Source organism: Scaptodrosophila lebanonensis, unplaced genomic scaffold (assembly GCF_003285725.1).
Source record: "Scaptodrosophila lebanonensis strain 11010-0011.00,11010-0021.00 unplaced genomic scaffold, SlebRS2 tig00000001-arrow-pilon, whole genome shotgun sequence".
NCBI lineage: Eukaryota > Metazoa > Arthropoda > Insecta > Diptera > Drosophilidae > Scaptodrosophila > Scaptodrosophila lebanonensis.
The window spans coordinates 7434094-7461181 of NW_022060529.1; the positions used below are offsets into that span (position 1 = coordinate 7434094).

The 27088-nt window shown below is 37.4% G+C and overlaps 6 protein-coding genes across 7 annotated transcripts; 2 read left to right on the forward strand and 4 right to left on the reverse strand.

Moving 5' to 3' along the window:
• Positions 1–73: 73 nt before the first annotated feature.
• LOC115634604 (upstream-binding protein 1) lies at positions 74–13173 on the reverse strand. Its single transcript, XM_030532457.1, has 13 exons — positions 12843–13173; positions 11222–11333; positions 10902–11111; positions 7647–7719; positions 7200–7579; positions 6873–6966; positions 6269–6413; positions 5187–5687; positions 4384–4556; positions 2109–2307; positions 1923–2038; positions 1309–1383; positions 74–1234 (listed from the first exon to the last, which is right to left on the reverse strand). The coding sequence occupies exons 1-13, from the start codon at positions 13146–13148 to the stop codon at positions 832–834; spliced, it is 2787 nt and encodes a 928-aa protein (XP_030388317.1). The 5' UTR covers positions 13149–13173; the 3' UTR covers positions 74–831.
• A 496-nt stretch (positions 13174–13669) lies between these two features.
• On the reverse strand, positions 13670–16280 carry LOC115634615. Its single transcript, XM_030532467.1, has one exon. The coding sequence runs from the start codon at positions 13861–13863 to the stop codon at positions 13690–13692; it is 174 nt and encodes a 57-aa protein (XP_030388327.1). The 5' UTR covers positions 13864–16280; the 3' UTR covers positions 13670–13689.
• A 2487-nt stretch (positions 16281–18767) lies between these two features.
• Positions 18768–19505, forward strand: LOC115633073 (mediator of RNA polymerase II transcription subunit 9). The gene is made up of 3 exons (XM_030530449.1): positions 18768–18996; positions 19178–19241; positions 19307–19505. Exons 1-3 carry the CDS (start codon positions 18794–18796, stop codon positions 19469–19471), a joined length of 432 nt encoding a protein of 143 aa, XP_030386309.1. The 5' UTR covers positions 18768–18793; the 3' UTR covers positions 19472–19505.
• Positions 19467–19939, forward strand: LOC115633082 (protein NCBP2AS2 homolog). The gene is made up of 2 exons (XM_030530461.1): positions 19467–19670; positions 19732–19939. Exons 1-2 carry the CDS (start codon positions 19498–19500, stop codon positions 19814–19816), a joined length of 258 nt encoding a protein of 85 aa, XP_030386321.1. The 5' UTR covers positions 19467–19497; the 3' UTR covers positions 19817–19939.
• A 427-nt stretch (positions 19940–20366) lies between these two features.
• LOC115622156 (GTP-binding protein 1) lies at positions 20367–24290 on the reverse strand. Its single transcript, XM_030516028.1, has 5 exons — positions 24160–24290; positions 22837–23238; positions 22603–22783; positions 22204–22546; positions 20367–22144 (listed from the first exon to the last, which is right to left on the reverse strand). Exons 2-5 carry the CDS (start codon positions 23138–23140, stop codon positions 20909–20911), a joined length of 2064 nt encoding a protein of 687 aa, XP_030371888.1. The 5' UTR covers positions 23141–23238; positions 24160–24290; the 3' UTR covers positions 20367–20908.
• Positions 24291–25426: 1136 nt separating this feature from the next.
• Positions 25427–26697, reverse strand: LOC115621588 (transcription factor BTF3 homolog 4). Of its 2 annotated transcripts, none has more exons than XM_030515289.1 (2): positions 26681–26697; positions 25427–26330 (listed from the first exon to the last, which is right to left on the reverse strand). In XM_030515289.1, exon 2 carries the CDS (start codon positions 26328–26330, stop codon positions 25785–25787), a length of 546 nt encoding a protein of 181 aa, XP_030371149.1. In that variant the 5' UTR covers positions 26681–26697; the 3' UTR covers positions 25427–25784. The 2 variants fall into 2 exon arrangements, with proteins under 2 accessions (XP_030371149.1, XP_030371142.1); XM_030515282.1 differs by lacking the exon at positions 26681–26697 and adding an exon at positions 26420–26544.
• Positions 26698–27088: the final 391 nt, after the last annotated feature.

Sequence of the window (27088 nt, forward strand, 5' to 3'; positions counted from 1 at the left end):
TCCCAGTGACCAGGGCTGTCACCAGCTCGATTTAAATGGGGGAAGAAAAACCACACCACACCATATACAAACATTTTTTGACAGTCCACTCTTGATAACAATTTATTGGTTTTATCACATATATATGTTCATGTGTGTATGTGTGTATGTATATAAAACAATATATGGTTGGTTGTTAGCGAAACCCTCAGACATTTGTTGGTCAATGTCTATTGTGTGGTACTGTACTTTTTTTTAGTTTTTCATTCTACTTCAAACGACTTTTCATAATAAATCTGTGTGCCTATAATAATGTGCGAATACAAAATAAGTTGATATTTGTTGTTTGAGATAAAATTATTTGAATAAAACTTAAAATAAATCAAATATGATTGAAAAACGAAACAGAACATAAATGCGTTTGGGGGGGAGCCCCGATCTGATCAGTGGAAAAGTAAATGAGAAGCAAATAAAAAGTGTTACATATAAAAACTGAAAACAAAACTACTATGTTGTTATTCATTAAATGTTTAATTGTGGATTAAAGCTGCTCATCAAGTTGTTGTTGCTTGCGTAAAACTGCTCCGCGAAATCTCATACAAATTGAAACGTATATAGAAATTGTATGCTTTGTCGAATAGGATATGTGTTAGCAAGTAAATCTCTCAGCTTGGCGTAAAAATAGTTTGTTATTCATGAAATTGCACAATATTTATAAAATGTGTACTTATTTTCAAATATTAATTTCTTTTTTATGCTGTGCGTCATTGATAATAGTAATCGATGCGAGAAAATGAACTATTTTTGCTCCGAAACTGTGCAGCAATATTTAAAAAAATTGATGTTCCTTTTTCAATTATTTTCCTGCTTATTTATCAATTTCAGAATTACTTTCCCGCCTTGTGCGTCCATCGCATACAAGCTGCTATCCCTAACCTCATTGTTGAGTACCTCATCGGTGATGGTTACATGAACGCCGCCTGGACCAGATAAGTAGACACAACACTTGTTCACTTCGCTGAAGATGTTGGAACCGCTTCCCGAATATTTTGAATGCATGCCCCAATTGTTGAACACCGTTGATCCATTCTCCAGCACGCCGCCATTGCTGACGGTCTTTGACATAAACTCGTAGAATCCGGGAAGTTTGTACAGTTTCTGTTGGAGCTCCTTTGCCGTGTTCGACAGCAAATAGATGGCATTGTAGCTACAACCATCCAGACTCACGTAAAGGGTCAGACGGGGTGCAATCGTTCTGTGTGGGGGAAATCGGTTTTTATTATTAATTTGAAATTGTGCCAAAACAAGTTCAAAGATGTTTTTACTCACTTAGCGCGCAAAATATTAAACATGCGTATGCCGTCGGCAAGACCGCAAATTTGTACCAGGTCCTCCTTGGACATGCTAATTATAGCCGATAAAGAGAACAGCATCGGGGAGTCGAAAAAGAGAAAGAGCATGATGTTCATATTTATTTATTTAATACACCTAAGTATGTAAGTTTTTTATATAAACTGCACCCCACATCCCTCTCAATAATTAAACTGAACGCATGTACGGCATTTTAAGATTGCCCAAAAAGACAGACCACTACAGTATGTAACAGTCAGCCGCCTCCTTTACACCAATGAAGGGAAAGAATTTTTAGATTTGGACGCCTTAGTTGAACGACTTTGTGCTAATAATAGAATCTACAGTTTTAATAATGCATGTAGATGTGCATTTCGATGGGACAAGTCTGCATGCAAAGTCTGGTGTCCCTATTTGTCATGGCTGAAAAGATATCGATGTTCATACAGACGAACACACGGATGGCCATGGTATAAGTAGCTCTTCTGTCTGCTCTTCACAGGACACAAAAATGTTATCAAAATTCAAATTTTTAATGATTTTTTTTCTTTCGTAGAATCTAGAACTTTAAAGAGAAGAGATGTAACACTTACCGCAAAATATCGGCACCAGAGAACTGCGAAAATGTTGTAAGATAGGCAGTCAAACGATTCTGGGTCAGCCATTGTGTCACTTGAGCGGGTGTTGAGTCCGGCATTATGTTTACATTCTGTCAATATAAAAATAATAAAGTCGTGTATTCAATTTAATACACGAGGTGCCAACACAAAGGCACATACATAATCATCAATATCCGCCGGCACATGTTGTGGCGACACCATGTTGGTCGCATCCATTAGTTTCAAAGTTGGCGAATTAGTTGATGTCACCGAATTAATTGCTATCGGGCTGCTGCTATTCGCTGGAGATGCGCTGGCAAAGGGCAACATGCCATCATATTTCGGTATATGCACTGGCGAATTAGGCCAGATTTTCATACTGCAAGAAGAGAAACGACGAAGAAAGGAATATGTAATTGTTAGTTATAAGTCAAGCTAATTTTCACTTCATGAAGCCGTACAAATTCTATGCAGCAGTTTACTGAGATATCTGTTGCGACAACGACAAGCGTGATCCTTCAGATACAAGCGCATGTTCACAAATGCAAAATGAAACTGTCTCTAGATGACGGTGGAAGCCAAGCGAGCAAGAAGCAAAAAGAAAAACAAACAACAACTAAGTCTGTATGCGTGTGCCTGTCTGTCCGTCCGTCCCTCCATCTGTCTGTCGATGAGCAGGTTAAACAACGGGCCCGCTCCCAGTTGGCTCTGTTGGAGGCTGATCAACAATAACATCGCGTCTCACATATGTATATACATATACTATATACATATATTCAGATACATACAAATATATATATCCATATATATGTATGTATGCTTGAACTCGTATATGTAGCGACAAGTGTATGTGTTAGGGCACCTGTGTTTATATTTGCTAATAATATTGAGATACGCTTAATTGCTGCCTTTTTGTTTATATCGAATAGTTGTACCACCAGTTTTTACTTTTTCTGCAATAGCAAGCACTTTGCTTGATCCGGTTCAGTTGAACTATAGTATTATATATGTAGATCGCGTTATCCCCTTTACAATTGTTTTTCTTTTCAATTACCCTCACCAAAGACTGTTAAATGCTTAACTGCTTAAATATAAACTTTAACCAATCACTTAAACAACGATAATAAATTAAATACCGGAATCAAAGAAATATAAATAATCGGAAAACTTATATTAGGCTTTATAAACAGATCATTAGCAAAAAATAGGAGTGCGCATTACTTGGGACCGAAAAATATGAGTTGTCGTTCCCTTTGAATGGTATTTATTACAAGACTAATAGATTTATTTATTGCACAAAAATCCCCGATCCGTCTGTAATGAATATGTAAATGTGTATTTCATTAATCGAATAAATGTAGGCGTTTCATAAGTTGTTGTGTCTGGGAAACCGGTTACAATAAAAATACCATCGCTATTTGTTTAGAAATCGAGCCTGTAGCATATAATGTTATGCACGGATGAGTGTATACTTGTATAAAAATCTGGAATAACTTTGTGAACACACATGTATAAGGGTCGGCCGGATAATCTGTAAATACTTGGGCGCTCTTCTGGTGTAGTGAAAGCTCTTGCTATACTTCAAAGAGAACTATCTGATCAATCAGATACGCACATATACGAGTATGCGTATGTAGTTTCTGCTCACTAGAGAGCGAGCTATAATAACCTGTTTTCTTCTCCAACATCCACAATGTGGTCACTCAGTGGCGGTCGATTGTGTCGCTCATGTTTTGAAACTAATATTACATTTTTTTTTATTTTTTTAAATTTTAAATTTGTGCAGAAGTGGAAAATGCGAGCGAAAAGCTTTAACGGAAAAATGTCTATTAGTACATATGAATTTGATTGAACTTGCGTTATAGTTTTGTCAGCTATTGATGACGCATGTGATATATAGTATAGGATGTATCTAAATATCTACGAAAATAGATATAAATTTTGTTCTTGTTGTTATACAAGATCTTCGTAGCAATAAAGAACATCTCTAAATCGTGGCATCTAAAACTAGACAACAGCGCAATTTTTGTAGAGAAATGAATCCATATTTCAAAATATGCTTTTAAGTAATAAGTAATGCCAACAGTTATTACTGCCTATAAATCGTAAGTCCGTGCTGTAACTCACACGGAACATTCACACAGTCTTAGAGTCTCGCTGAAAAAATCTTTTAAAAACGTGCTGAGTAAATTTTGAAATGCGCAATTTATCTGAGTCGATGTGATATACACGTGCACCTAATGGGATTGCTTGGTCATAAAGACGTTATATAAATAAATACATACATACATAAGTGTGGATGTATTTTGGATATTGCTGTGATTTGAGGCTTATCAACAAAATAATTGCATTTAATTAGGCATCCAAATGCAGCTGACGTAAGATGCACGTATAACGACATTCGCAATCAATTGTTAGTTACAAAATAAATATACTTGTACATAAATAAACTCACTACTCGGGACTGTATGAGCCAGTGGCAGTTGGCGCTATCAAATCCAACGATATATCATTCATAATTGTGCACTCGTAGCTGGGCTGAAATTTCTCTTGTTCGGATTGTGGACGCTTTTGAATTTTTTCTCGATCTTGTTTGTGCTTACGATCTGCGCCTTTGAGTTTAAAAACCTGTAAAGATGCAAGAAGATATTCACATAAATATCCATAGTTTAAAATGAAGGACGCGTTCACACTTAAAGGCTACAGATGCAATAAGTCATAATTAAAATGGGCTCCTGAAAAAAATTATCTACATCAAAAAATCTTAATCTAACCAATAAAAACTTGTAGAAATAGAAACAAGTATTTACATAATTATTTAGAGTGAACAAGCATTAAAGCAAAGACTACTAATAAACATAATTCAAAAAAATAAATAAATAAATAAATAACATGTAATCATCACATTTATAATAAAAATAAATAATTACCCTCTTAATTTAAATTGTTTTCTATTTTAATTATAAATTCTTAAATACTCATAATTGGTATCTTTTAGTCTAAGAGGCGTCAAAACTTCTAAGCACAGGTTTATTTTCTTTATGTATGGCAGAATTTGAAGAGCACTAATTATAGATTATATTAAGGAATCGGTAATTATGTGAAGATGGATATTTAAGTCTTGAATGTGAAGTCTTAAAAATACACCATAAAACCAATTTCTAAAATTGTGGACTTTGTCAGCAGAGATGGCATACGGAGTGTCCACTGTTTGCAAATGGCAAACTAGTTCTAGTTGCACTTGTCGTTTACACTTACCTTAATCTGGCAGGCAGCTGCATGTACGGCCAGTTTGCCGTTGAGTGCGCCCAGGGTTGTCGAAGTATTCGAACTGGCTGTAGAACTGTTGGCATTATCGTTCGGGGTGCCGCTCGGTGATGGGACCAAAGCGTTGTTAATGCCACTGCCGCTGCTGTTGCCGCTGGTTATGTTACTAGTATTGTTAGTATTTTCTATATAAGTTTCAATTTGTAGTCGAAATGGTACACCCTTTTCTCCACCGTGCTTCTTTGGTGTAAATTCGGTTGAAATGCAGTTGACCTTGATATAGACACCGACCTCCTTCAATGGATCCCAAAATATTTCGACAGTGTTCAGCGAGTTTGAGTTAAGGGGCTGCGAAACGTGGCACAACCCGTACGAGAGCGGAACATCCACCTCAATGATGCGTTCGCCAGGTCGGGATGCTTGCCATTGTTGCATCTGTTCGCGCTCCATAAACTGCAGCCGACGCTCGTGGAAACATATCTTGATGACACTCTGCGAAAGGATGGTAAACTGGTCAACGCTCCTGTCCTATTTGCATGGCAACCATGTGCTTGGTTTTAAAGATACTTTAGTTGAGAATTGATTCTGCTCATTCTGTTCCTCAAGCTGTTTTGCCTACGCCGAATTAAGTTTAATTGGGGCATATTAAAATCAATTAACATAGCACTCATACAAATGCATGTACATATGTTATAGAAGCAGCAATCGTTATATGCTGCTGGCTATGCCGCCGACGCCAAATTGTTTGGCGACAGCGCGACAAATAACGACAGCATGCAATCATGCCGAACAAATACTGTTACAGTCTTAATAAATAAAAAAAAAAAAACAGCAAGAACTACATACAGCAATAACGACAACTCAGTCAATTTAAACAACATTTTTGCAAATTAGTTTGAACTCAACGGAAGCCAAATGCTCCAAGCCCTCAAACGCACGAGTCAGCAAACAACAATGAGATCCTCAATTCGCCAGAGAAAAGAGGCAGAAAGAGGGAGAATATAAATCTTGAAGCAGACATTTATGATTGCATGTAGACTCGCAAATCAAACATTTCGCGACATTTCACTCACCTTCAAAATCTTATCGCGATAGAAAGATAGATCGCCGATCTTCTTCAATTTTATCTCATAGCTTTGACCCTGATTCAAATAGGTCAAAGTCTCCTCATTATTCTTCGTAGCAATGGATGTTGCCGCAGCCAAAATATATTGAAACCTGAAAAATTAAACCGAAATAATATATACTACATACATGTATATAAATAATATATTCATAAAAAGATATATAAGCTGGTATCATATATAAGCTTTAGACATTCGAACAAAAAAGTTATACGATTCTTAAAACGATTGTTTCTACGTAAGCTAGATATGATCAAATATTTTAGCAGCCATCCTACACAGATATATATATATATATATATATATATATATATATATATATATATATATATATATATATATATATATATATATATATATATATATAAACATATATACATAAGAGTGATTAGAACATACGGACTATTGAAAAGAGCGTTATATCTGTATCGATCCGTTAATAGACCGCATGAAATTTCTTATATATTAATTACCAATAATATAGGATAATATATATATAATATATATCTATTTGTATAACAAGTATTCCTGTCAATTCTGAAATCGTACTCACTTATGGTCTTCGGAGTGCACTGCTGTGCTGCCTGCCGAACTGGGCTCTATTTTGGCCGCCTCGACAACATTCAGCTGTATTGGACCGGCGTGTGCTGTAGGATTAATAAAATGTTACAAAATTTACATCATCAATTTTCCAAAACCATTCTATTCATCGAAATCGAAACAGAGATTATCATCTGATAAATAAAAAAAAATAATAGACTATTCATATCTATAGCGTAGGTCAACCAAATAAATGAATTAATCACCTAATGGTTTTTGATGTCATTATTTCGCGTTTCATTCTACCTAAAATCACAGCTTTGCACACCCCCTCACTTACCCGCCTGATTGTAGGCCGCGCTACCAACGAGATTTCCGCTCGAGTTATCGCCAGACGGTGCATTGCCATTTCCATTGGCATTAGCATTGGTGTTCAATTCAAAATCCGGAGCGGCGGGCGAACCTTGTGGGGAGCCACAGCCGCAGGTGAGGCCAGTGTTCAACTCATGCTTGTTTTTGTTGCCACTGCCACCAGCGATCGTAGACGCGTCCAAGTCTTGCGAAGAGTGCTGCGGGGAGTTATTCGAATCGCTGCCGAGTGGTGATTTTTCGAGTTTGTTGCCGCTGATCAGGGGAATCTTTGTGTGGGGCTTCAGGTGATCGATTTGCGGCTCCTGCTTTAGTGCCGTCAGGCTCGGGGAGAAGGATAGAAAATTGTCACTGCATTCGCATGCAGATCGGCAAAGTTAGTTATAACGCCTAGTCATCACATGGAATCGGCACTCACTTGTTCAAATACGAGTTGCTATTGAAATCGGCATTTAAATCAAATCCTATATCATCGCTCCAACTGCTGCGACCTGAAAGTAAATCATTGTCCACAATTAGACCAAAACGAATGTCGCATTTAACCTTATCGGTGTTCCAAGATAGACATATGTATACATATCTTTGACGTCAAATAGTGCCGCCAAGTGACGCCAATACCAATCTATCAGCGATTGATCTATAAATTTCAAATACTTAAATGTACAAATATTCTACTTTAAAAATAATGTACTCTGGCAATAAACTATTGTGTAGCAGTTTTGATTTGTGAAGGATTTTAGGAAAGTTTGCATCTATCGTATTGCGCTGAGAAGCTGACAATCGACAAAAAAGGGTTCCCCAAGCAACTTTTGCACTATCTAAGGATATATATGTAGAGTTTGCGATAAACATAAAGTTTCGTGTCCATAACTGGTATGTTGATCGCTTGGGTACTGTCACGCCTCCTTCTAACTCTCTGATCAGACATGCAAATTGTTTGCACTCTAATTTGTCGAATTTCACAAGTATGTGATAAGTGCCACATTTATTAATTAAAACCAATAAGAATTATATACTAAAATATAGTTTCCTTCTACTAAAAACATCTCTATAATTTGCTATAAAATGTCTAGTGGTAAAATACCTCAAATTTGTATGCATATTGTTCGTAAGTCTGACCGTATATTCCAATCATTTTTACACGGAAATTTTATTTTATTTTGTAGACACTTAATTGTTGTAGCAATTTACTTTAATTTGTTGCTTTGCAAATGCAAAGCCGAAACGCGCTTAAACACAATTGGGAATAAAAATCAATGGGAAGCCATGGAATTTGAGGGTGAGTCTATATCCAACAGCAACTAACTAGTATATGTACATACGTATAGTATGTAAGCACGTTTTGCCAAAATAGAACAAAAACAATGCTCGAGAACGTCAGAAAATATTACATAATATGAGAAAATTAAAAGACATAAAAGCTTTAGTAGTTAGTGTACCAAATCGTTGTTTTTGGAGGCTCCAAAGAGTGTTCATGAAGTCCATGAGGTGTTTTTCACCAGCAGAAGATAATAATAATTTATAAGCTGCTACTTCCCGGACAGACTGTACGCTTTTTGGGAACTAGTTTTATGAAACACTGCACTACCCCATTGCCACTAATTTTAATGTATATACTACAATATGTACTATATGTAACATGTGTCCAAGTATCATTAGCCTGGGTACGAAAAAACCGCAATTAGGTTTTTTTTAAATTAAATTTCCACTCGTGAAGTGACAAACGCAGATTTCAATTGTTGGTTGTAGCTGGAAATCAGCTACTAGAACGAAAACACAAACTATTTTGTCTTATCTGCACCCATTTGTCGTGTTGATTTTGTATGCCGTGATAAGCTAGTCCGAGCCACCCAAGAGAAGGTAAATAGGAACGACTAAAAAGGGGGGAATAAGCATTCAGTTTTGGCCGAGAACGTGCAAATTTTGCAGATAAGTATGAAAGTATGAATGTGCCTAGATTATCGGCTATTTCTATTGCTATAGTCGAGTGTAATTAGAGCTATTGAAGTTTGGGTTTGCGTGATCTCAGTGCAAATCAAAATCATATCGATAATATCTAAACGAAGCGTTTAAACTTTAAAGCCATTGTCACAACAAAATGGTCATGAATGGAAAGCTATATGAATGCTTTTCTGGATGACAGCTGTCGCTTAAATATTAAAGAAAAGCTCATATTCATTAATGATTCTAATATTAGATTGTTTAGAGACAGGGGCATGTCTGAACGGAAAAACACCGAGTATATTAGAACTATAAGACTATCTCTCACACAAATTCTATTGAAGTGCAGTTTGTTCTACTCATCAAGTGAATTGTTAATTAGCACAACCACGCCTTACACATATGTGCTAAATTAATTAAAAAAGGTCATTTGTTGCTTAAAATATAGTCGTGAAATAGAAATAAAAATGAAATATTTAACGAATTTTATGGAGCCATCACAAAAAGATATTAACACACTGTTGAAAGTCCAAATATGTATTCTCTTCAGATTCATTTCTCTACTCATTCTGCATCGATCAGCTCAAAAACTAAAGCCAAACGGGAAAAATAGGTGTAGAACATCGATTTCTACAAAAATAAGTAGCTACTGACGTATCTTTTGTCGTCATTTTAATTTTAACTAAATGTTCATGTTTAAATAAAAATATTTAAAAATATTTTTGTATTTGGAAACACAGTTGGATGGATTGATAAGTAGAATGCTTGAGTATTCACGCAAATCGCTCAATATCGTACTACTATATTATACAGCGGGTATATGCCAATAGACTACTGGGTAGCCCATTGTCAAATGTGCCTAACAATTCCCTATTCCCTTTTATAATTATCAGTTTTTTTTTTTTAAGACCAGAAACGTGCGCGACTCGAACGTACAAACATACATATTTGAACAGAGAAAACCTGTTTTTATTTTTGTTAATTTGTTAAAATAACGAGTGTTAAGGTGTCTTGAGACTTCCAAGTGAAGTAGAACGAATGAACATTGTCTGTCCCGTTGATTGAAGAATTCCAAGACACAACAACAATATGTCTCTGAAAACAACTTGAAACTAAAAGCATAACGCGTCGCGGTTTTCTGTCTGGATGAGTGATGATTATTGCGCATGTACTGCTGCGAACAAGCCCAGATTATGTAATCAATATCAATAAACCAAAAAAGAAACCTTAAGTGCTTGTAAACTGATTATAAGGCTAACATACGCCCAGTCTGCTGCCTTTAAACATTAACGGTTTCATTAATTAAGCATTTAATAATGAGCCGACCTTAAAACGTTTTCGAAAAAGTTTCATAAATACAATGTCCCCAGCTATCGTAATAAAATTCACAACAAAATTGATAATTGTGGCTGTTGTGCTCGAAAGATAAGAAATTCCTTTAATTGGCACAAAGCACTTCCATATTTTATGTGCCCCGCATTCGTGATGGCGGACTTGAAAATGAGCAAAACGTCATTCATTTCATATCCACTTGTTTGTATTATTTAAATTCGTGATCAATTTGGCTGATATATCTTTCTTCTTGGTTACGAATTCCTCATTTTTGCGATCTTTTCAATGAAGGGATTTTAAAACGTTATCAGAACGAATGGTTGAATACAATACATTTATCTACTTGTATTATCTTTTATATTTGTCACTAATTTTATCTGAAAAACAAAAATTACCCTACCTGAGTGTTTTTCCCGCTTATGTTTATCTTTCTCCTGATGTGCCACTTTGTTGGGTAACGGTATTTCGTCGTTTTGCGATGTCGGTGAGTTTTCACTTTGACCAATATCTAACGAGTCCCAATCCATTCGTCTCTTGCGTGATCCACTGTTTGAATAAATCGTTTGTACGTCGATAATTTGTGGTCCTGGAGATTCCTTCGATTGTACGTCTATATGGGAATTGAAAATAAAAATCAATATACATTGGCTGTAGTGATATGCAGACGCATGAAGGCTACTTTTTGTTTGTGTAAATCTTTATGGTGAAATGTGCCCTTACCTGTCCAGGATTCCTCAGAGTTCGGTGGCGAGTCTACAAAGTTAATAACTTGCTCATAATCGGATCCAATATGCTGATGATGATAGCCACTGATAAAATGACGACTCTGGATCTGCAAAGGCATTATATTTAAGTTACTCCTAGGTTTTTGAAAAAATAAAGCACTTTCTTTTAAAACATCATGCCAACAACTTAGCCGAATGTACTCTTTAAAATATCCAATTACTATTAATACAAATATCAATAAAAGTATATGTTTAAATTTGAATTTATTTTGAACTGTAGTGGGATTCAATCGACATTTGAAGCAAGTGCCACATAATATGAGTATTCACATGTAATTTACATGTAATAATAATTCGATTTCTGTTTAAACCTTGTTTTTGATTGATTCAACAACGTCGAGTCTGCTTTTTAATTAAAATGTCTAGCCACTCGACGAGGCTGTGGCCGCACGGGATTATCACTTGAGTCAGCTAGAATGCTACTGGGGTCCTAAACCTTGCTGATAATGTTCTACCTATCTGTGCACAGTTCTTTATCGCCTATGAGAGTGTGCGTTTGCAGCTATATGGAAATGTGCTATTCGAACAAAATTGTCGGAACGAAATTCTGGAAACTCAGTCTCTTTTGATAATTATGTTATGTAGATAATCAGCTGTGTAGATATTTGGCGTGACATACTTGTATGAAATATGAAGAGTTTCTACAAATCCGATTGTTGGTTTTAAAAATCTTACAGTTGTATAATCGATAGTAAGTACACATGTGTATATATATATATATATACAACAACATGCTTGAACTTATTTGTTTACGCGATTATAAAACGAGTTCTATATATGTATATGTATGTATATTATATGTATGTATTTGATTTCATTGCGTTCTGAAAAGTTAAGTAACCACAAGTGCGCTTAAATGTGATGTGTGATGCCCTTTGTAAATTCAATACGTTTTTCTACTAACTAAAGAAAAACGAGGTACTTAGTAGCAACTAACTTTCCGCAACAATTGAAGCTCGATAGTTACTAGTAAGGCCCTGACGTAGACTTATTTACCTGTTCATTTGTTTTTTACTGTCTGGAAATACTTTAAATTTCATTTGCATGTAGTATGTGAGAAGGCAGATATCATAAGAAGTAATTGCAGATATAGGCGCATATTTACACACGAGCCAGTGCTATGGGATCAAATATCTAACTATAATTACACATACTTATTGAATAATGCTATTCACGTTCATTGCTCACATCGAAAACCACAGTTGTGTAAATAAATGAATCATTAAAAACATTTCACCGCTTGCTAACAACTTTTTCTTGCGTTTAGTGTAATAAGTTTATGATTAAACTTATTTGCCTGTCTGTCCCGCTCTCTATTTAGGGTTTAGTTTCCGTTACACATTAGCTCTGAAATATAGTATCCTTGTCGACGTGGCTAAATACTTTCTTAATTTCGCTTTTTAAAGGCACAACGGATTTTTTCGATTTGTGATTGCCGATTGATGATTAGCCTCTGGTGAACGGTCATAATTACTGAGTGGTAATAATATTGAATTTTTTAAATCATTTCTATCTAAATCAAACCCATAAGGGAAAGTGTATGCTTAGTTTCTTACCTGATTAATGTTATCACCGTTGGTCTGATGTGTTTGAATGTTGTTGTTGCTATTCTGATTATTGTGGATATTATTATTATTCTGATATTGGTTTTGACTTCGATTTAAATTTGTAGTGTATTCCATTTGGCCGATATCGTTGAAAATGTTTAAATCAAATTTCGTTAATGGCCGTGCCGAATCTTGCAGTAATTGTGTTTGTTCTTGCAAACTAACTTCTTGTTGTTGTTGCAACGAATATTGAGGATCAAAAATGCTTTGCAAATCCAAGAGACCGGAACTTTGCGATATAATCGAAAGCGCCATTCGTTACAATAAATTTAATGCACTTTATATTTGTCCGAGCACAGAAACGGAGCTTTTTCTTGAAATATTATAGTTATTGGATGGTCGTTCATTAACCACAATTACCGAATTATACACGTTATTAGAAACACGGTGTTTTAGGGCGCAACCACTGAGCTTTCGCGTGCTATTTTGGCAAGTCTTCGCAGTGTGGCCCCCACAAAAGGCGACTCGTTTTGGTTAGAATTTAATTTTTGTCGTACACCAAACAAAAATGCAACAAAATAAAGGTTGGAATAGAGTTGTTTGGGTTGGAATAGTATTTGTTTTAGTTTTTATATAGTTTAGGTCAACATTTTTGTTGAGGTTAGGTTGAGGGATAATGTTAAAAATGAGTAACACTAGTTCATTTTAGCACAGCATAACAGCATATATGTAAGTATATTTTGCACTTTACCAAGTTTTTCTAACAACCAAATAATATCTATGGCTTTGATTAAATCTTTAACTATTTAACAGTATTTGTGTGGAAAATTCGTTTTTGCGTTTTCGGTATAGTCAATTAAAAGAGTACAAAAAACGAATTATATAGCTTCTTGATCCCAGTGGTTTCACGCTGACGATGGCTTCGAAGTAAAGTGTTTTCGATTTTTAACAGCATTTTGTTCCTCAGATACATAAAGCTCGATTGATATTCATTTGACATGCGTTGCAGCCGTATTTCGGATTTCTCCATTTATTGCAAAGTTTGATAACTGTTTTCAGCAGAATTGGTTATACCGTTTCGGTTTATATATATATAAATATATATATTTTTTATTGTTTTTTATTTTTTGTTGGGGTTGGGCCACTGTCAGATTCCTGCTGGCATTCTAAACAGCATGTGCTGACTTTTGAGTTGATTGTAAAATTTCTGACACCGGCTGATGATGAGTTGCTTTTGTTTAGAGTTTATGAAGAAAGGCACTTGGTGATTTTTGATTGTTATTTTGTTAAAGCAATGTCAGATTTCAGACATTATTATAAGCAGCGCTTCTGTGGATTTATTAAGTCCGATTGAATTTCTTCACAAAATATTTTTGATGGAACAATTAGTTTTCTTCTCCTTTACGGACACGGTCAGATAACAGTGGATTTAAAACTTCAGATTTCGATGTCGATATTGTCGACATTGACATAATATTGGAAAATCTGGTACGTATTGTTATTTTTCACGGCAATATTTATGGCTTGCTATCCGCAGACAACTAGTCCCGAAGCGTTTCGAAATTAATCTGTTTGGCACTGAGTTGGTAAAGTCTCGGCGAACTGAACGTTTTGCCGTTTCGAGTTTAATCGCAGCTCATATACGATGTAGTATGTGTTCCGACATACATATATTCATGCATACTATACATATGTACACATGTATGTGTTTATAATAGCCGCCGACTCTGTTTATGGGGCTACGCTTTGTTGTTTGACTTCGTATTTGTGCAAAAATTGATAAAGGTCTAAAAGCGCTTCTCAGTGTATGGGTGTCTAGCGATATGTGCTGGAGCTGAACTGTCTGTATCTTAGTGTCGGGGTGTTATATATCACTGCAAGTTTCTTTGATTAACAAATTATTAGAGCCTTTCTGCACTTACACACGCACGCACAGTTTTAGATTTTTTAATTTTTATGAAACACAATCGTGTCTGCGACGTAACGAGTTTTTTTTATTTTAGGCTTTTTCAAAGCTCTTGTGCTAATTACACAAATTATTCAAATTCATTAAGCAAATTAACAATAAATTCAGTTTGTTTTAACTTTTCAATGTGGTCTGTTATTTGCACTATTTACGACTTCAATGCGTGTAATTTATTTATTCAAGTGTTTCATATATTTAACACAATCTTTGGGCGATTGGTTTGAAGAGAATTTAAAACACCACCAGGTGAGCCAATTCTTTAGATCGATTGATCAAAAAAAAATTTCTTATGTTTGTAATTTCCAAACTTCCGCTAAAGGAGCACTTTTAATCCGACGAAGCGAGGCTTCGAAAAGCCCAAATAGACGAGCATCTTGTGCGCAAGAACCTTGGTCGAGCGGCAACCAACACGGACACGAGGTTAAAATATCAATGAGTTGTGAGAATTTTTGCCGTTAGCGGGAAACTACAGATACAGTTTCGAAATTAACGAGCCACCGACGACAACGACAACAACAACGAGTAAATAATAATGGCAGCCGACAACGGCAACGACTACGAGTACTTTCGATTACGGAGGCGGTAACAGCGACGACGGGGAAATGTCCACTGAACGCTGAATACTGCTGGACTGCTGATTGTTGATCAACTTGATTGTTGTGGATGCTGCGCTGCGACGCTTCTGCTCTGCTCTGCGTTCGTATCTCTAATTGATTGTGCCAACAATAGGAGCTTGATGCTGGGTTCTGTTGTTGTTTTCGTTATGCATATAATATGTATGCGTGTGTGTATGTAAGTTCTGCTTGACTGCACTTGTTGCGTTATTGTTGTTGCTTTTCTCAACTACAGTCTCAGCTGTTTGTGTGCATGTTCTCTTATCTGTTTGTTTTTTTTTTACTTTATTTTGAATACCGTGCGTCTCTCACTTTACGCGTTGTTGTTATCAATGCGCTCTACGAGTATTTCACTTCAACACTAGTGTGTTCTCACTCCCACGCACGTGTTGCGCACTTGACTTTTACGTTTCACTGTGAATGTCGCACAACAATAACAAATTCTTTTTCTGCCAAGGGAAAATTTTCCTCAATTTTTGTGTCGCGTTATATTTGCAATTGAATTGAATTCAATTCAATTCAATAAATGTGTTTTGTTTTGTATATTTATATATGACAGGCGTTCGGCTGTAGAAACACTAATGCCCACGCTGTCGCCGCTTTGAAGATTTCAATTGCTATTTTTTAAATGTATTTTTTGTTACGCGCCTCGATGACGTACTTTTGGCACGCACGTAATTAAACGAAGGAAAAAAGTTAAAGACTCAAAATCCTCTACAACGATAGCCGCAAATGTCTTTCTTTTCTAGATTGGCGTGGCCGCTCATTAAACTTTTGAAATTTGATAAACAAAAGTGCCGACGTGTTGTTGATGATGTTGTTTTTTTTGCTAGGCTGATATGTTGACCGTTTAAATAGATTGTTGTTTAGGTTTTAAACACCCGCGAGAACCCACTTGTGTGTTTTAGTCGATGGAACCAAACGTACTGATTTGGGGAGCAAACGTCATATGGAAATATAACGCGACCATGCCAGCTGACGCTTGGACTCTCTCACCGTTTTATACTAAAGAGATGGCGCTCTTTACTTGTACAAACCAGCACATACACATACATACATACATACATACACATATCTATACATGTATGTAAGTAGTTGGGATGCAATAAAAAGATTAATATTATTATTAAATGCCACGATCTTTTGGGTAAATCTCTAAATACACTAATTTAATTGTTTATTTGGACAAAAAATATAGGCCAGCGACATATTTAGGTAAATCTGTTCAATAATCAATAATTTGAACAAAAACCGACAAACCGACCTACCAAAAATATACGAATTCCTAAAAAGAATGTTACTAAATTACAATAATAGTTAAGATCCCGCAACTGAACTTTAATTGTTTCAGATTTTATCTAACTGCTTTTTACTGATACATTATGGTAATACTGCAGTTTGAATTTTCTCAGTTCCTACTCACACTAACATGTGGTCAGAGATTTCCCCGGAGATAGTTATTATATACTTATTATAATTAGAAAGATAGAAGGATGAAAATTCTGTTTAGAATAGATAACTCATTATATTCCGAACAAAACACCCGAAAACAATTGTGCAAATCGAAATTCTTGTAGCTTGAAGTGCTTTTGAAAGTTACATTTTTTGAATCACACCTCAAACATAAAAATTTATGAAAATATGAAGTATAAGATATTTTATATGTATAGACGGGCAGACAGAGAAATAGATAAATACGTACTTTGTGGGCTCTATCACGCCTCCTGTGTGTTACATACTTGTATATTTTCACTAAACTAATATACTGTTTGCGTACTACAGGGTAATACAATAAACTATGGAATAGTTGTTGCTGTTGACTTCTAGTCGCAGCGCTTAAGAGCAATAATATTAATAATGACTAAATAAGAGTCTGCCGCTGCACCTGTGCGATGGTTGTGAGCGCAAGCGTGGGAGCATTGACGTTGTCGCCGCTGCTCAGAGCGGAACAACGAATTCTACATACTTATAAAAATATTAATACTTATAAACATACGCATATATACTATGTACAAGTATGTATGTAAGTCTATACTACATATGTATGTATCATAAAATACAATTTCTTTAGGCCAATTGCTGGGTGAACTGGGTTCTTTAGATTTGGTCAGTGTGGCAAAGAAGGAGCGACGCTTTTCACATCGACAAATGGCATCGGTGAAGGCTGTTTGGGACACGCTCCAAAGCGTAGAGGGTTTGAAACGCTGCCTCTATGAAAATTCATTCTTTGATTCCCTCATAAAAAATGTGTGCCAATTAATGTCGCCTGAAAATACATTTTACATACACACGTACATACTTAGTACATACATAAGTATATGCATGTGCATACATACACATATGTACATATATATATGTATATAAAACACACATTGAAGTGCCAAATTCTCTTTTTATGCATTCAAGAAATTTACATTATTTATAACCTGATTTCAATTTTTTAAACATTGTTCATTCATTAAATGCGGATTGAACATATCTTATTGCAAAAAAGAGTTATTTGAAAAAGTAGACAAAATATCGAGCAGATTATATTCTCAATTCACAAATTTTTTCTTAAGGTTAGTTTTGTAAGTCATGTGGAATGGTTTCAATTGAAACAAATGCTCGCGAATTAAATACATATTTCTCAATTGTTTGTAAATTGCCATCAATAATTGGCAAGGTTTAAAGTGAAATTAATTAATTGTATACAAGGAAAGTCAAAGACGCAATATATTCGCCATTGTTCGCATTGTTCGCCGTAAATGGTCCAAATAATTATTTTCAAAATAACAGAACTGTTTAACGCCTTAACTGTTAGTTGTTGTTTCTTTTAATGGTGACATCAACAGCTTCTGGGTCTCCAATTAGCGTATTAATTGTTGTTGTCGTCTAAATTCTCTTTTGTAGTTGCTAATTTTTTATTGTTAGCAAGTTCATTTTATATCCATTGATCCGTTTATTAGTTATCAAAAAACACAACCGTTCAAAAAATGCGTGCACGTGTTGATACGAGAGTGAATGAAATTTTAAAAAAGGTGTAAATTTTGAGGCTTATGCCGAAAACAAGTAAAGAGGCAGGTAGAGCTCATCGGAGCAATAGGCCAGTGAACAAATTCATACACGTGTGAATGCTATTCATGTTAATTATAAAACTGTGACGATGTTTACATAATATTGTAATGGGTCAAGACCTATTAGTATTAGCATTTTATACTGTATTTGGCAATATTTTTTATATTTAAATTCAAAAGCTGTACGCGCTCAAACGTCTTTCAACACTGCTGACGCTGCCAGACTGCTGTTTTTCCAAGCGATAACATATCGATAGCAATGATGTTTGCATTTATATTCCCAAACAAAACACAAACGCAGCAATTTGGATTGCAATAAATATAATGGACTTGTCGCCCATTAATCAGATAGAGGATCGAAAACCTATATTGACAGCTGACGGCCTTGCGCAAACATCAAATTCGCCTTTCGAGCCCACCACTGTCTCACAGGAGACGCAAACATCGAACGGCATAGGCGGCAGTCATTTGACAGTAGAACAGCTCGACATCGAAATATTGCCCATCATATACGACATAGTGCGCTGGTATGTGTGTACGTGGGTGTCTGTCCGGCAGTCTTAATTCTTCGGTTGGCAAATACATTATTTTTCGAGCAGTGACAATATATATTTGGCTTACATGCATACATGTTTTTCGTCAACTGATTTTGCGCAATATAAAATATTTTTTTCGACTACTTATATAACCATTTTTTTTAAACCACAGCATCGAAAAGGACCCGCTCGAGAACTCGGTAAAGCTACGTGAATCTCAGGACTGTAACCATAAGGTAGCCATTAAAGGTTCTTTTGTCATTTCGATATATTATATATGCCATTTAAAACTTTTATGCAGATCTTTGAGCTGCAGAAACGCTTGGAGTCGGCGCGGGAGCAGATCAAACAGCTCCCCGGCATTGACTACAACAAGGAGGAGCAACTGCAGCGTCTCGAGCTGCTGCGCAATCAACTGAAGCTAAAGCAGCAGCTTATACGGAAGTATAGGAATAAAGAGTTCTAACATCCAGCCACCCCGTCAACACCAACATGATCCTACGATTACTGATGCGCTATTTGGCCAATAACGAGCAGCTGATTCAGCGAATGGCAGATAGTTACCCAATGAGACGGGCCGCCCAGTTAGTCGTATCCTTGATGTATCGCACGAAAAGCATAGCGCGGGAACAGGGCGTGCACGAGATGACACCGGAGCGATTCAAGTAAGTAACTACATCATCGTTTTACGTAAAAATTTCAAAGACATTTTTTTCACTTTTACAGAGCTTTCATGAATCTATTTAAGAACAACGTGCGGCAGGAGATCGAGGGTTTGAAGAAAGAAATCAAAAACAAAAAGGGCAACTGAATGAACATTTTGTAAATAAATAGCTCACTAAATTTTAGTAAATTATGCACACTCCATAGAGTTTACATTATTTGATTAGCTTATCAATAAACACTTCAAAATTTTCGCATGTATTCACGCAAAGTTAATTTCTCTTTTGAAAATGATTTAAGATTTAATGGTCTATACTAACTTATTTGCTTAGCCAAAAGAATTCGCAGAAATGCTCTTTGCAAGCTATAATTCAAGGAATTATTGGAATATTTATAATCTGTCCGCTCACCGATCATCAAATTCTCTTTTCACTATTATTGGGATTTTTTAGTCTTCAAAAATACTATTATAAGAGATGTATTGAAATGCAACATTTCCACCTCCCAAGATCAGTTTTAGCGAAACAACAGTTTCTTTTTTTTAAATTAATAAGTTTCTTAAACGTGTTCTTTAATAAAGAATTTCCATACTTCAAAAATATGTAATAACGCAATAGCTTAGCATAAATAGAATTTTGTGTTTATGTCTATAAACTAGAAAAAAGAAAGCAAAAAAAAAAGCAACACAAAATTGGTAGTGCAGTTAAAACAATTGAAATTCGTTTTGGTATTTTTTCCATTAAATGTCATTTGTTTGTACAACTCATTAAGTATATGGGGGACGAAATACGAAACAGTTTATTATCAAACATTTTACACGAATTATCGGATCAATTATGGTTTCAAATTTTCCGGTTGATTTTGTCTGTTCGAAAGTTTTGTTGTAGCAAAATAGATGAGTTTACCGACCTTGGCCTATAACTAGAAAAATAAAACGAGCAATTTACAAACGTAGGACGCCCTTAGATCTTAGCTATGAAAATTTTAGATACATACATATGTATCTTTAGATATTTAGAAATTTTGAATGCAACTACTTTTATAGGAGGCCTGAAAATCGTGATTTATTCAGAATATTAGTAATGCAAGAAATGGTTTGAGCATTTAATTGAGAAGTCCAGATGAAGCTACTCAGAATTGGGATTGGTGATTTAGTGGACATACATCACGATTCCTATTCACGATTTACAGGCTACGTATAAATGTGGTTCAAGATATTGTTGATGCTGTGTTTTACACATTAGTTTTGCGGTTGTTGGACTGACGCAGCACTGACGATGGCATTGGCTTCGGGCGGAGTGGCAGCAGTCGCTCCATTGCTTGGTTGCTGGCTGCAGGAGGCAGAAGAGCTGGAAGCAGCATGTTGGGCCCGATTGTTGCGCTTGCGTTTGCCGCCGCGTCGACTGCCCTCACGCTTCTCTCCGTTCTGCTGCGCCGCGCCATCCTCGCCAGCATCACCCTTGTGGCTGCAGCCTTGACCACTTGCATTTCCTCGATGCTGATTGTTGCTACCATTGCTACCGCCGTTCTGGCCACGCGACTGCATCTTTGCTGGCTTGGGGCGATAGGGCGAGGCTGCCGCATTGGGCATTGGACGTAGTATGTTTCCCACCGCCTTAGTGCGTCCTTCGCGAAAGACGAGACGCTGGCCGGCACGTATATATTCTGGCTGCTTGATAAAGCGGAACTTAACGTGCGCTTTGTCACCTGTGCGCAGACAATCACGCGACATATGGATGATGGAGGCTGTCTGTCTGATGCTGCCGCAGTGCACCATGGCCTGGTAGCGGGCTGAGATCGTTGTGGGATGATGCAGCACTAGGATTTCGCCCTCAAACTCCCAGCAGGCTTGCGGTTTAAGATCCGGCGATACCATCACCATGCCTTTTCGCAAGTAGGTGCGCTTAACCTTTTTGAGCGCAAAGCTGGCGGTTTGGCCACAACGCACGCGTGCTACATTCATGCGTTTGCGATGAATGCTTTTCACTGTGATGGGTATGAAGGCGCCTATTGGGTCCGGGCCAAGCATAAGCGTATCGTTCAGCTTAATGGTGCCCTGCAGGCAGGTGCCTGAGACGACTGTTCCAACGCCAGGTACGGAATAGACATCGTCTATTTGAAATTCAGCCGGCAGGTTCTCGGAGCCGGCCATGCGTGTGCTCAGCAGATTAAGGAACATTTTCAAGAGCTCCAGATTATTGCCCGTCACATTCGACACCTGGAAGATGGGACAAAGGCGTTCCGACACAAAGTTCGTGGCGCTAAGCACGACATCGTCATAGGAACGCACAACGACGGGCACTTTTCGACACCCCTGGGATTTAAGCATTCTAAAAAGCAACCTCATGTTGTCCTGCAACACATTTGGCGGACACATATCAATTTTGGTGACGACTACAAAAACGGGCACAGCCAGAGCCAACGCAAGGCCTAAGTGCTCCTTGGTCATACCCACAATGCCTGCATTGGCGCCAATCTGTAATGGAGTTGAAGAAATAAGTGGACTAGCTCTAAGAGATTGGGATGAAGTCATACCATCAACATGCCGAAATCCGGTGCATGACCCGTCATGCCAAAAACTGTGGTTTTCAGGTAGCGCTCGTGACCAGCCAGGTCAATGAAAGTGATCACCTTGGAGGATTTTTCACAGATCTTGACCCAATCGAGATGACCGTGATCGGGCTTGTTCACCACATTGCCCACGCCATCGAAGCCCAGTATGTCGTTGCCCACTGAGCTGGTGCGTCCGCTTTCAATCTCGTGTTTGTGTCGGAACAGACGCTGCCGCGCATGGCCGCGTCCATTGTCCAACTCACCATGGGTCAGCACGCCTAGCAGCGTTGACTTGCCTGCGTCCACATTTCCCACCACAGCTACTCTACAATGCCGATAGATGAGAACATCTGAGGATATCAAATTGCTCCAATAACCTACCGTATTTCCATAAAATCGGTTGTTTCAATGTGCTTCCGTATGAGGAATTGTGCGGTGTTGCCCTTCTCGCCCTTACGCTCTCGCAGCTTAACCATGTCCGCGTTCACCAGATTGGCCAACTGTTCCAGCGTCTGAACCGAGGCAGCGAACTGCTCCACATCCAAACCATTGTCGCTGCCATCTGAAGCGGATCGTTATGATATCAAGCGACCATATATTTTGATTCACACTTACCCTCGCCCACTCCAATCTCATAGATTGTCTCACCGCAATTGTCTGCAATGCGGTCTACCAGTCTTTTCTTCAATAGCTCCATCTGTGCCTCTGTCGGCCGCACCAGCACGTCTTTGCTGCGTATGCTCGAGTAATCGACCATAAGGCCCTGCATTTGCGTCGGGAGTCCGTCTACATTAAATATATTGCTCCGTGCTCCCTTAATGCCCACCCCATGGCCCACGGTCTGACCAATACCTATTCCATTGCTGGTCGGAGGCATGACACTGACGGCCTTAACAGGCACACTCTGCATATTGTTCATTGTGTCAGCAGGCGTTCTAATTTTGTAGCTACTTGTTTAATGCACAACCTGTTATAGTATCCTTGGAATCATCGCCCTCCTTCGCTTCTGTCTGTTCTCTGTGGATCAAGAAGTGTACATGTATAAAATCACACTAAAATCAAAGTTCTTCTATTCTTAAAAATCGCAATCGAGATCTGAGCTGTATGTGCTTTGATTGCATTTCGCTTTTGTCATGGCAGGCCATTCGGAAACTCCCTGACTCTTCTCAATAGCTGCATGATGAAATAATTGCATGCTAAAAGTCATGTGGGACGTGGTATGAGAGACCGAGAGAGAGAGAGAATATACCGCGCATTAATTTCATAAGAAACCGAAATTTTGACCACCACATCGGGATTCATTGCACATATAGCGGAAGCTGAAGAGTTATATAGGCCGTTAATGCAGGCGATATTTTGTGCACTTAAAAACGATGTTGTAGATTTACTTCCGCAAATTTGTGCATTTCTGTCCACATGCTGATATGAGGGCTTCGCATATCTTATCACCGACTTGGCATAGGTTTTAAAAGCTTTATGTAACGTGTACAAGTTTATTGTTGACGTAAACAAAACGTAGCTAGCTTGCCAATTGTTTGTTTTTGTTTATATTTTATGGCAGTTCAACAAATTCACAGTTTATTTTTAGCGCGAAGCGAACAGCGAAAATGAGTGCAAAACAAAATTGCAAAATATCTTGCAAACAAAACAAATTTACATACGCATGTACATAATACAAGCATACATATATACATATTCTACGTTGCTGTTTTGCTATGCTGGCTATGCTACGCTGGTGCAATCACAGGTGTTGATGCTCATTAAATAACAAATTGCATCTCTAAACGTTAAACGTCGCATACACAGCGGCCCAGGAGATGGGGGAGTCCAATTAAAAGTGAAAGGGATGTTAATGTATTTGGCAAGACTCCTGTTGCAGCAGCGCGGATAAAAAGTTGTATTTCCGCGTTTTGAACTGTGTACAACATCTTCACTTACAGTTCATTAAACGGTCTGTTTAGTGGTCTTCAAGCACTTTGCAAATTGAATCTGTTTCGACGCGTTTACTAATGCAATTTTAGCAAGATATTGCCTCTTTTTGGTCTGTCCAAGCCACGTACATTTTAGGATTGTTGATATCTTATCGATACATCGATACACAATTCAAAAATCGTGGCAGTGTCTACATTATTGGATCAGTCGATAGCAATTAAGTAATCGAGTAGCCGCTAAAATTTGATTTTTAATATGGTTAAAAAAGTTCCATCACATTTCAGTAAATTTTTGTGAACACAAGTCTGTTCACACATATTGCACTAAGTTTAATGGAGATATTTTTCCGCTACGACAGCTGTTGATAAACCGCAACTTATAAGAAATTATAAGCTTTTGACACACACACAAGTATCACATTTCAATTAGTCATTGTAGGTACATATATGCATTTCAGTAAATAATCCAATTAAAATACATTGTTCATGCTTCAACATTTAGTTTCTTTAATCCTTTCATTTCTGGAAAAAAATAGAACTGCGATCGACACACTCAGGCCCAAAATTGAATATCGTCAACATGTTGTTGCCGCGTGCTCCACCTAACCCCCCACATAAAAAACCGTTGCTTATATCTCGAACAACACATAAATACATACTTATACAAATACGTATGTATGTATACAAAAAACAATTTGTTGCCAGCTGCGCGTCTACACAAGTGTGTGTGTGTGTGGGCCGGCGGCAAGGGGTTATGCAAGTCAAGTTAGAAATAAATCCGACTAGACAGTGTATTTTCACAGTTTATTTAATGTATGATAGTCTAAAAAATAGTTTACAAATTATGAAAAATGTTTTTAACAATTTTGGTACGAATTTTGTTTTTGCTTTGCTTATATCATCCAAATGTTGTTCTATGAGTTGCTGTTGTTGTTGCACAAATCAAAGTTCGATTACTCTGTTTACATTTGTTGTTGGATCAGCATAGTCTGGCCAAAGGAAGGAGAGGGTGTGGGTACAGTTGTTGTTGTTGGGAAAGCTAAAATAAACTGTTTTTCCAAAAAAAACTAAGAATTCTGGAAAGCAGGCATACATACATACGTAATGCTTATGCTAAAAATATAGCTAAAACTTCTCTACTCTCCCGCTGGCAATGACTTTCCTGGAGTGTTTCGTCGTTTCTTTGAAATTCATAAATGTTGTAAATAAACTTGTAACTTTTTAAATGTGTGTCGTCTGTCTGTGGGAGGCAAAATAAAAGTGCGGCATATGAATGTGTGTGTTTGTGTTTTGTGTAGTGGAAACGTGCTTTAATCGCTTTGGAAATACATTTTTAGTTGTACATATTTGTTTTTTTTTGCTTCGCTTATGCGCGCTTCGCACTATTTCTAATAGATTTTTGTTGAAGAGTTCCCTTATTAATATAATTATTATATTTTACGTGTTCTGTTCAGCTCACTTGGATGCCTTTATTTTGTGGTAATTGTAGTTTAATGACCCCCTCTTAGAACGAAAGGAGCACTACATCTCGATTATCAGCAATTGTCGTTGGGTGAACATGCCGGTTGATCGTTGAGCGGCTCCTTTCGGTTCTGTCTGTATGTTTTTTTATGTGTTATGTGTGTCACCCCCTTAGGCTGAGGCTGCAACCTCGCCAGCTTTCTTATCGGCGGTACTATCAGGCGCTACAGCGGCTGCAGCTACCTTGGCTCCAGCGATGGCCACTTCTTCAAAGTTCTCGACTAAATCGGGAACATCGTCGTCACCAGCGTCCAAGCCGGCGCCAGCAACACCACCGGCTGCAGCACTCTTGTTGGCAATCTCCGAAGCAATCTTTTTTAGCTGATTGATGTCCTGGGGTCCTAACTGTGTCAGAATGCCGGGGAGCATTTCTGAGATCGTCCTGTTCTCACCATGACCGGTAATGGCGAACGTGTTAGTCGGCAAAGAAGCTTGCGCCTTTGGATTGTTGAAGTGAATGACGGTGCCGTCATTTTTAATGATGTTCACTTCCTCAATGCCGGGAATGGTGTTTACCGACAGTTTTTTCAAAGATGACTGCAGCTTCTTGTCATCGGTAGCAGGGGTCGAGTGTACAATCTTCTTCTTGCGGCGAGGAGTGCCCTTGCCGCCAATGCGCACCTGCGCTTGTAACTTCTTAAGTTTCTCTGGATTCATCTGTAAAACACACGCGCGCACAAACACGCAATTACGCAATATTAATAAAGGCCGTTATGTTGCGCACGATGTAAAATAATGTAATTTACTTTGATTTTACTCTAATTTAGCAAAGAGTGGAGCCCGAAAAACACGTGCGCCCAGGTCGTAGTGAAATGTCAAAAAGAAATCGCCATGATAAAAATGGCAAGGCTGTATGTATATGTGAGTAGTACTTCTAAGCAACACTAAATTCAGTGCAGCACACCGATATGGTTAAAAATACCTCAAATACAGCTTTGTGACTTATTTAAATGAATGCTGCCTGCGGTTTCCCACAATTATAAAATAAATTCGTTTATTTTACTTACAATTAATGCTGTTTAAATGTCAAAAGTATGGTTGCTTTACAATCGATAGATAGCAGATGTCACTTTCTACAGGCACAGCTGTATTAGTGTCCATTAACACACGTTACGACCAGGGCTACTAAATTTCACCCGTTGTCCGTCAATTTGGGGTTAGTGAAATTCCATTAAACATATTTGATATTGCTGCATGAGTCAAGAATGTAGTATTTTAAGACGTTTTTTTTTAAATAATAACTGCCTCAAGCCCTTAAATAATATGTTTAATTTGCATCAAGGTGTCGTTACAAAATTATAATATATAGGTTGAAAATTGAAATTTTTTCGACAGTGTATTTAAAAACGTAAAATTAATTAGAAGGTGCGTTCATTTGGGATTTGCAAATCCTTGTACATTTTCACTCACTCTAG

Coding starts and splice junctions, on each gene's coding strand:
- LOC115634615 (XM_030532467.1), bottom strand. CDS start 13,863: ATGGAGAAATCCGAAATACGGCTGCAACGCATGTCAAATGAATATCAA.
- LOC115633073 (XM_030530449.1), top strand. CDS start 18,794: ATGGACTTGTCGCCCATTAATCAGATAGAGGATCGAAAACCTATATTG. Junction 18,997..19,177: donor ATATACGACATAGTGCGCTG/GTATGTGTGTAC, acceptor TTTAAACCACAG/CATCGAAAAGGACCCGCTCG. Junction 19,242..19,306: donor CTCAGGACTGTAACCATAAG/GTAGCCATTAAA, acceptor ACTTTTATGCAG/ATCTTTGAGCTGCAGAAACG.
- LOC115634604 (XM_030532457.1), bottom strand. CDS start 13,148: ATGGCGCTTTCGATTATATCGCAAAGTTCCGGTCTCTTGGATTTGCAA. Junction 11,112..11,221: donor CTCTGAGGAATCCTGGACAG/GTAAGGGCACAT, acceptor ATTCCCATATAG/ACGTACAATCGAAGGAATCT. Junction 1,235..1,308: donor TTTAATATTTTGCGCGCTAA/GTGAGTAAAAAC, acceptor TCCCCCACACAG/AACGATTGCACCCCGTCTGA.
- LOC115621588 (XM_030515289.1), bottom strand. CDS start 26,330: ATGAATCCAGAGAAACTTAAGAAGTTACAAGCGCAGGTGCGCATTGGC.
- LOC115633082 (XM_030530461.1), top strand. CDS start 19,498: ATGATCCTACGATTACTGATGCGCTATTTGGCCAATAACGAGCAGCTG. Junction 19,671..19,731: donor ATGACACCGGAGCGATTCAA/GTAAGTAACTAC, acceptor TCACTTTTACAG/AGCTTTCATGAATCTATTTA.
- LOC115622156 (XM_030516028.1), bottom strand. CDS start 23,140: ATGAACAATATGCAGAGTGTGCCTGTTAAGGCCGTCAGTGTCATGCCT. Junction 22,784..22,836: donor TGAGATTGGAGTGGGCGAGG/GTAAGTGTGAAT, acceptor GATCCGCTTCAG/ATGGCAGCGACAATGGTTTG. Junction 22,145..22,203: donor CGGATTTCGGCATGTTGATG/GTATGACTTCAT, acceptor ACTCCATTACAG/ATTGGCGCCAATGCAGGCAT.